This window comes from Eptatretus burgeri, chromosome 12 (genome assembly GCF_056783735.1).
Source record: "Eptatretus burgeri isolate ZD-2024b chromosome 12, Ebu_testis_v1, whole genome shotgun sequence".
Classification (NCBI taxonomy): domain Eukaryota; kingdom Metazoa; phylum Chordata; class Myxini; order Myxiniformes; family Myxinidae; genus Eptatretus; species Eptatretus burgeri.
In genome coordinates this window covers 50,540,967-50,550,896 of record NC_140972.1, presented here as the reverse complement: position 1 = coordinate 50,550,896, position 9,930 = coordinate 50,540,967, and the positions used below count along the sequence as shown (strand labels likewise).

Below are 9,930 nucleotides of genomic sequence, written 5' to 3'. Positions count from 1 at the left end.
ATGTAATGCAAGGGAAAGATGACAGAGGTGTGGTGCGGCAATTTTACAAGCAACTTACAAAAGCGGACACAGTGCAGACTTGACGCGAGATTAATAAAAGCAATAACTATCACAACAATGAAGATCTTATACAGGCTTATCTCACGGACAGGCGCCAACACACTCAGACGAAATAAACAGAATGAAAAGCAAAGGACTTTTGCAGCCAGGGAGGGAGGGAGTTGAGGTCACAGTTTTTGGTACCTGAGCATTACGAGGAATGGACGCTCCGTGGTGCGGCACCCGACAAAAGCTGCACAGTTCGGTCCACAGCCGCACGTGTGGTAATCGTGTCTGGCGGAGTTCAAAGAGGCGAGAGATGAGTAGTCGGCATAACCAGATTTGAGACTTGGTCGAGGTCGTGGGAGCGAGGACCAGTGCAGTAGGCGGGAGTTAGAGGCGAGACGTAGGCAAAGCCAGGCAGCAGGAACACTTTCACATCAATTCTCTTCAACCTCTCCAACCTGCAGTTCTCTTCAACGACCAAACAACTCGCAATTCTCTTCAACCTCTCCAACGACCCGCAAAACCATCTCGACAACCAACTACTCTCCAACCTCCCCAACTTCTTCACAATTCCAATGACAAGGACCCTGAGGAATGCTTCGTACTTTATAGATCACGGAGCTCGGGGAGAAGCCATGACGAAACCGACGTCATCATCCGATCCGAGCATCGTGGTTGGACTGGGCCTACATGTGGTCCGCCTTTCTGGGCGGGGTTTCGGCCAGACGCTGGTTTGGCCCGCCCACCTGGGTGCAAAACGAACGTGATTCACCACCCACGTCTGGCTTGGAGTAGACGGTGGAATACTCAAAGTGCCGGTCTACTCCATGGTGCTCATTTTTTCCTCATGTTATTTTTCCTCAGAAGCGATCATTGGGGAGGGTACCGTGGGTTGTCGTGGATTTTGCCTCAGAAATGCAATGGAGTGGGGATAAAATAAAAGGGAAAAATGATTTAATAACCTAACTAAAGCCCATCGCAACGCACCCTTGCGTCTTCCCACTACACAAGGAAGGGATCTAACTACACGTATATTAATGGAATAACTGACTTGGGACAACTCTATGTATGTATGCATAGAACCGTAACAATATATATATATATATATATATATATATATATATATATATATATATATATATATATATATATATACATATATTATGCATATACATATATTATGCATACATATTGCTACGAATTTGCGCCCCGCGGCGTGCGAACGACCGCGTGTCACCAATAGCGGCCGCTTCACCCACCGAACGTGCAATTCAGTCATGACCCTCTCGGAACAACGCCGGGAGCTAGTCACGGGTGGGGGTTTAACCTCATCACAACTCAATCCGCATTCTCCCCACGCGAAATTGGGTCCGATCAGCGAATGGTCGATTTACCTAAGTTCCTGCGCGGATAGCATACCGAGGAGTTGTACCACGCCACAGGTCGACTTCGGACACGAACCGCTTAAGCGGCTCGTTCCGTGCTACAGGGATAACCGAGCGGAGTTATCATCGACCTTGACGGTTCAGATTATTTACCGGGCGTTTTAAACCCACGACCAATCCCTTACGTGATACAAGATGGAGATTCAATAAAAGGAAAAGACGAAGCAAAACGGGGAACAATCGGACAAGCACATTTAATACGGGAGCACGGAAGACACGTATATTTCAGTCACAGGGATACAATAAAAGCAATACACGTATACGTTTATGCAAAGAAAAACACAAGCAAAGAACCAACGCAGATCTACAACCGAATAAGGCGATTCACACGGCAACACTAAAAACAGTTCTACTTCTCAAGACTGGCGCCACCCACAGACATTTACACAAAACCCCAAAAGAAAAGGAAGTCGCGACTTCCCTGAGCGCGTCGTGCAGCCCTTGGCGACCGCAACTCCGAGTCCCTCCGGCGTGATCCACTGGGCTCGTGCCTCGCGCCTGCACGTGTCGTCCGCCCAACCCGAACGAATGAACAGAACCTCAAGCAGGGACTCTCCAACAACTCTCGACAATTCTCCTCCAGGGACTACCGACCAGCGACTCTCCACAACTCTCGACAATTCTCCTCCAGGGACAAGGGAACAGGGACTCTCCACAACTCTCGACAATTCTCCTCCAGGGACAAGGGGCAGGGACTCTCCACGCCCACCCTTTTGTAGGGTCCGGCTCCGGCCGCCCCGTTCTTGGCTCCTCCTTCCTTCGAGACGCTTCCAGAAAATGCCTCGAAGGGGGGCATTCCTCTCCCCCGGCCGCGTCACACCGCGCTTCCGCCAATCGGGAGAGGACGCGCCACCCCCTCCCCCTTTCTCACCAAGCGCGGGGAAAAATTGCGGGAAAACCCCACAGGCGTTGTTGGTTTTCTTCTCCACGCGCCGTACGACGAGGGAAGGAAGATTCGGGCGGGAGATATTTGCACGGGCGTTTTGGGCGGGAGATATTTAAGCGGGAGTTTTGGGTGGGAGATGCCCCTTCGCACCCTTGTTGCTGCTGCCACTCCGCTCCTTTCATCCGTCCCGTGGAGATCGTGACCGCACGGTGCTTGTTGAATGGCGAGTGGCGAAGATGGTGGTGGCGTAGTTGTGGAAGGTGGCGTCGTGGTGTGAATGGCGTGATTGTTGGCGTCGTGCAGTGAATGGCGTGATCGTTGAGATGTTGGTTGTGGCGATGTTCGTTGTTGTTCTTGCACCAAAATAACGACAGCAAAAGAAAAACGGCTAACTGAAGAATCGCAGCCCGAATGGATCACATATATTCCCTCTATACAACGGGTTTGGGCTAACTACACATGGACTTACCGATATATCTCACCTGAGACCCTTTATGGTGTATTGCGAATTTCCACAGCCGTAACAATATATACTCGCATGTATCCGCTTGCGTCGCTCACCTCACCATAAGTTGCAACAGTGGGACAAACACCACCACTTAATTCAAATCACCTCACTGCCACGTTACTGAAAACACCTCACCACTACCTTGAATATTGATACCTCTCCACCACGTAACTACCATGTTATTAAGAATACCTCACCTCCACATCATTCAAAACAACTCCCGCTGTGCAATTCAAAATGCCTCTCCACACATCGCTTTCGAGACAGTCTTGTTATAACTGAGGATAAGTACGTGAGTTGTCGTGTTGTCATGATTTACACCAAGTCAAATTCATTTTATTAAAAATTCAATTCTAATTTTTGTTATCAATTACAATTTTTATAAGAAATTTACGTTGAAGATTTAAGTTCACAAAAAATTGTTTCTTCAAAAATAACTTGCATAACCCACGCTCTGCGCGACATGTTGGTGTGGGTGTGTTTGAGAAAGGAACTGATGCAGAGTATCAGAAGTAATTTTACTTTAATGCAGTAAGTGGAATATGATTTCACTGTTTCAGAACCATTTTATTTACTTTTTTGGAACATGCACCTCATATGGTCTTTGAGAAGAATGGAAGCCAAATATCACGTTACTCGAGCGCAGAACAAAGTCGAAGAGAGCGCGACACGAAACCACAAACTCGGAAATAATATATAAGATGTATTTTTGGGAGTTACGGAGGAAACACACTGGCGCACACACACACAAATTTATGTGTGTGCATGTGTGAGAGATATATATATATATATATATATATATATATATATATATATATATATATATATATATATATATATATATATATATATATATTGTTGCGAAGCCGGGGTGGCGGGATTCTGACCCGGTCCCTGGTGCCAGCCTCGCCACCACCGTCTCCGGGAATCTATAACGCCAGCCGGCTCGGCACAGGCCTCGGGTCACGTGTCTTCAATCGCGATACCAAAGTAATCCTGAACCTTACCAGTTGGTGAGATAGAACCCCTGGTTACAGACTGGCTTTGTCAGAGACCGAGCGGAGCCTACCAGTCTGTAAGGCCTAAGTCACATTTGCTCTACGGTGAGGATACGGCGGCCTCTGAATTGACAGAAACGTGCGGCGGCCGCAGAGTTTCTGCGGTGGCCTCAGGGTGTCCCTACGCCGTTTGGCTATCTTTTACAGGCCGTAGGGGTCGCCGTGGAATTATAACGCGGAGTTAAAACTTTTTTAACCAATAAAAACCGAGTTATAACCGAAAAAAAAACTGGTAAAAAAAAGAAAAAAAAATGAACCAACTCGTTATCGTCCGTCTGGCCACATGTTCGCCTTAGGGCCCCCCTGCGGTCACCTTGCGGGCACCTTGAGGCTACCTTGCTTCTGCCTTGAAAATTCTATGGCCGCTGCAGGGCCCCTTTATGGTCACCGTGCGACATCAAATCAAAGACCGTACGGCAACTCCACGTTTTCGGTCTCCACAATTTCTAAATACGCCGTGCGGCTCCCCGAAAGATAAAAACATATGTGACTGCTACATTGTGTGACCGTGGAAATACTGCGGCCGCCGTATAATTGCTCGTGGCCGTAGATTTTGGAGACCCCACGGCCGCCGTGGCAAATGTGACTGAGGCCTAACCACTTTGGTTTTATATGCCAATCGAACCGATCGTTCCTCGACGCGACACGCATTAATCCATATCAGCAACTTCTTAAGAATTAACCACATTTATTGGGGAACATCAGGGATCACAACACAAGCAATAAACACGACAATGGTTTTATTAACAATCAACCCGTTCTTAACTAGGGAACCACGGTCTGAAGTTTTTGAGAGGATCACAACTAAAATATGCCTTATACAACACGTGCAGCCAAAACAGATAGAGAGACAGCATGCATGCAGACAGAGTACTTGGTGATGGCTCATGGACGAGAGGAAAACATCAAGAAGCACGAATGTTGCTCGTAACAAACAAGCGGGTCCACGGGTTCGAACTCCCAGCTCGAATGTGCCGCGCGGCAAGAAAATGTTGGCGCAGCACTCCCGCTCCCTCAAGGCACCGCGTGCGCGGTCTCCGCATGCTCTGACCTTGTGCAGGGTCGAAGATGGGCCTCAGCTGATCTCTCTTACGGTCCAGCACCCAAGTCCCGGACCGGTCTGCCCTCCAGACAAGGCCCAAATCGAGGGTGACGGGCTCCGGCCAGCGGATCGGCAAACGTGATGAGCCGTTGGTGTGTGAACAAGTATGGGGGCTCCGCGGCCAGACGCAGGCCGAATCGGTCGATCACCTCCCCGTACGAGTCGATCGTCGACTCCACGTCCAGGCAGCCTCTCAAAGCAGACTGCAGTTTCCCAAGCTCAGAACTGAACCTCAACCTGAGGCCTCGTTGTTTCTCTCCTTTTTAAAACACGTTGCGCCTCGAGAGCGACTGTTTCCACACACCGATCTTTTGTTCCTTCTCTCGGCGACTGCCATTCTCCAAACTCAGAGCTCACTTGTTGCCCTCGTTTCTTCAACCCCCTCTCCAGGCGACTGCCGACAAAAAGCCCCACCCCTTCGCGTCACTGCCTCTCCAGGCCACACCTCTCTCTCTAGGCTACACCCCCTCAGCCGACTGGGAGGGGCCTATTGTCTGTAGAAGGGAGGAAGAAGATCGAGCCCCTGTTTCACCACAGTATGAACATAAAATCACCACAGTTTCACCACTTTTACACCTCCGACACACATTTATCGTACACTTTACCAAACAACCTATCTAAACAGGCATTTAATGGGGGATCTGAGCTAATCCTATTTTTAGTTGCCCATTAAGGGCCATTTCCATAACAGTATATATCCACATACATACAAATATGCCTGTGTGTGTGTGCTGGAGAACACACACTGACAGAAGAAGAACACGATTAAATAAGTTTTAAAAGAAAATTTCAACTGTTGTTTTCGTCAAGTTTAGTTCAAATCCAAAGCGGTTGAGGATGGGCTTCGCATTTTTAAATGCTTTCTAGTTACCGTATCAATTTACCTTCATTGAGAAACCTGAGCAGTCTTAAAGAGTTCGTAATTATGTTGTCAAGGGACATTCCGAGCAAACTCCACAAATATTCTCCACTCCATTGGAAAGAAATCATCTTACAACAGCCCTGTGGTCATTTGCTAATATATACATATATACACACACACACACACACACACACACACACACACACACACACACACACACACACACACACACACACACACACACACACACACACACACACACACACACACACACACACACACACACACACACACACACACACACACAACTTTGCAGTGGCACTTTACCTGCCAGCCAAATGAGACAGCAAAGGGTGAGTACCAGATAGGCATTGGAGAGACACCTGGACATCGTTACGAATCCACTCTGTGACCTGCACGCAGACAATCGGACAAGGTATATCATTCTCAGTTTTCTGTCCGGAGCGTGCTGACGCTGTACGTTTGATGTCACCCTCAAACCACGATCTTATTTTCGCAATGTGTTCTAATTTCCAACCCTTTCTGTGAAATGCAAGCTCGATACCTGTGTGGCACGTAATAACCCCTTGCAGTCTTATAACATCATTGTGACGCACCGTCGTAATTACGTTACGCCAGGGACGTGGGTCATGACCCTTTTTGCAACACAAGTTTTAAAATATTCCCACTCGGGATAAAGTATAAATAATAGGTCATTATGTTTGTATCGAACGCTGATTGTATTTTATCACGTTCAGGTAAGAACGGTGCCGAAGATTGTCTCAGTGAATGATTTAGTCCAAGATAAGTGGATCAGTCAAAGCGAATGGATCTCAGCAAAGAGGCCACCACATATTTGGAGAGTACAATGTATAAAGGGTCCTGTTTTCGCGTTGTTGTTTTAATGTTGGCGAACATTCACGCATCACTAGATTGACACTGATTGCAAGGACTCGGCGGGATGGAGCGATGGAAAAGTTTACTTAAAGTTGGATTTATCTTTGCTATTTAGTTTCTGTGTTGTTATCGAATCCTAAGTAATGAATTTTAATGCAATAAATCTCTAAATGATCGTTCAGATGTTCTTTAGAATATAAACATGTCTGGTTGGAAAAAATATTTTTTACATGAGAAATCATAAACATGACCGTCAACCAAACATTTTCGGAATATACAATTATGGGTTAAAAACAAAAGTTAAAATGCCATGAAGAACCCCATTTTTTATGATGCTACATCGTCATTTCAGACTGTAATAGCATAAACCTTTTGGATAAAGATCCACGTACCTTGCCATCCCGAGGCTTCTGACAGTAAGCTTGTCTGATGTAATCGACTATGTACAGGCTGTGGATGTGGAGCTTCAAACACCGAGCATTTTCATCAAGGAAGTCCCATGTGCAAATGTGACACTAAACAGCTTTGATTGATAGATTACAGGCCGGATGTGAAGGGTATAAAAATCATGGTTAATGCAGTCTGATGAAATCATTTACTCTGAGGGACTGAGATTACATTGCTTGTGTTGTGACTGTGTGTTCCACTGGACGAGCTGGTGAGTCTCATGACAGACCAGTCCATGTGCATGAGCTAACACAGTGCAGGGGTTTGACCCTTATCGTTATAGACCTTTCTGTAGATTACAACCTTCCATAGCAAGTTTTAATCACTGCTTATACAAATGAGGTTTCTCATCACACTGTGTTGTGTAGCTATTTCAAAGCACGTCATTGACTTTTCAATCCATCTTTAAGTGACAAGGTTCGAGATATTATAAATTGTGAGATTAAGAATGCTGATAGAAAAGTGAACAAGTGATTTACTCTCGTGGTTTAAATATCATTGTACATTGATATATTTTAAAATACATGAAGTTTGTACCGTTATTCTTACAATGTATTTAATAGAACAAAGTGTAAAGTGAACTGAACATAAACACTAATTTGATACGCTTCATGCTAATATCAAGCATGTGTGGAGTCCAATTTGCAGATCGACAAAAGTTTATACGAATGAAAACCAAAAAGGACAATTAATTTTTTTCTTTCGATGATTCGATATTTGTCTTGATCAACTTTACTTCTTCAGCAGCTTTGAATGCATACATAACACGAGTGAGCAAGAGATGAGATTTTAAATTTGCAGTCATTTGGATACGCTCAACATTCTTGACCTGTTATTTGCTCTGACAAAGAAACACCATCAGCAAAGAATAAGGATAATGCCATATTATAGAGGGTGTAGCAATGGCCTCAAGGTGAGGTTAAACCTAAAAGAAAGTGTTACATATATAGATTGTAATCTCCAGGAAGTCAAACTAGTCTCAAGAGAACTACCACGTCCACATTGGATTGCTGCCTCGTCAACGAAAACAAAGCTTCCTCATTAAAGATCATCAAGGTGAGATAATAGGATTTACATGTGATGCAAGCCAGAACTGCATTGTGGTTCACTCTTATTTCCATCCCTTTTGAAAATAAGGTCGTTTTGAATGACTGAGTTGTACCCTTCTGTACTTTTCGATTAAAAAAGAAAATTCCAGAGGTTGGTTTTAATCAATTTCCCATTTGTATGGACTTATTGAAGACACTTGTACTAATATAGTCAGTCAAACACGGGAATACCATGTATCTGCTCTTATGCTTGATCTCTCAAAGAAACTTTCTACATACCAGGAATGGGGATCAGATACAGCTTCCCACCTTTCTACGCTGAGCGTCGGACACCTGTAATGGTGTCCTTTGACGATGTTATCACCATAAACGTGTTCTGCGTGGTCGGTCTGGCCTTTCTGCTCATCCTACCTGAAATCCGTGGACGCTCAGTAAGGACACCTATCCTCTCTCATATCTTGTTCATTCTACATTCCACATTCTCTCATATCTCCACATTCGCACCGAGTGATCAGAATGTTGACATATTGTCAAAAACATATATTGCATGAACAGAATTACATATCTTTTGAAATATATTTTATTGTTGTTCAGTAAAATTTTTTCCCAGCGACAACAACTCCATTGGACTTTGGGTTGGGGTTGGGTTGGTATTGTGGTCATTGGCCATATGCACATTGCCTTTTATATTGAAAGACACGGCTGGCTTGTGTATATAGCCAATGTCTGATCAATGTTGCATGTTATTCTGCCAACGATGGACCAAAGTTTAGCTGATGCTCAAACAATTTGCTCCAACAAGAATGGCCTGCACTGTTGGGCCAATGTTGGTTGATCACACTGTGCCAGCTGCAATTGTTCCTCCTCTGAAGCAGCACCGCTTGTTAACATCTGTTCAGGTTTTACTTTCGTTTCACCACGACTTTTTACATGAGATTGAATGATACAAAAAATGGAAAAGAAAGAGTCACACCTTTTTCTTCCCAATGCGTAAACCGTGGTTTTTTTGGAGAAGGCAATTGGAATTGTCAATCGTTCAAAAGAAAAAAGGCACAGTCAACAAATGTCACAAACACTGGTTCAACGTTAGTCCCATGGTGTTAAAGCTTTGGGACAATGGCAGTGCTGAAGGTTGCCCAACATTAACTTGATGCCGGTGCATTAGATGTCAATGAAAAATTCATATACTTAGTTCGACTGTCCCAATATTGAATGAAAAAGGAAGAGCACACTTGATCTCAAGCAACATTTTGTTTGTGGTCCATTAACTGGCCAGAGTCTGGCCTTGAAACGAAAGGGTATGTTTTTCATGTTTGATTCAAAATTAGTGGAGTTAGACTAAGTTCAAATTATTGGCTGGCTGTGCCTGTTTTATAAAATATAAATCATCCCTCTCCATCACACACAAACACACCACCACCAAGCAAAGCGGTGTAGTTTGCACGAGTTACAGGGATTCTCAGGAATATACATTAACACCAGTCTAGTACATTGCTGTTTCTCCCTTTATTGCTTCCTCAGGACGAAGTGGTGAATATATAATTGAGAGTGCCCTGGGAAATGACGACTGACATAACTTCCCCAAGCTCAATGGCTGTGTTTGTCTCATCTGACAATCCTATCTCATGTAT

General features: G+C 44.8%; 1 protein-coding gene and 1 pseudogene across 4 annotated transcripts in view; one reads left to right on the top strand and one right to left on the bottom strand.

The window, feature by feature from the left end:
• Positions 1–6,372, bottom strand: part of LOC147015593 (dual oxidase 1-like) — a 187,301-nt gene extending 180,929 nt beyond the window's left edge. For all 3 annotated transcript variants that reach the window (XM_085850495.1, XM_085850493.1, XM_085850494.1), the window contains exon 1: positions 6,234–6,372. In XM_085850495.1, the coding sequence (XP_085706621.1) occupies positions 6,234–6,351 (118 nt within the window). In that variant the 5' untranslated portion in view covers positions 6,352–6,372. The remainder of the gene's footprint in view (positions 1–6,233) is intronic.
• Positions 6,373–8,225: 1,853 nt separating this feature from the next.
• Positions 8,226–9,930, top strand: part of LOC147015591 (dual oxidase maturation factor 1-like) — a 50,594-nt pseudogene continuing 48,889 nt past the window's right edge. Inside the window, exon 1 of the transcript XR_015050381.1 lies at positions 8,226–8,730. The product of XR_015050381.1 is annotated as a dual oxidase maturation factor 1-like (transcript). The remainder of the gene's footprint in view (positions 8,731–9,930) is intronic.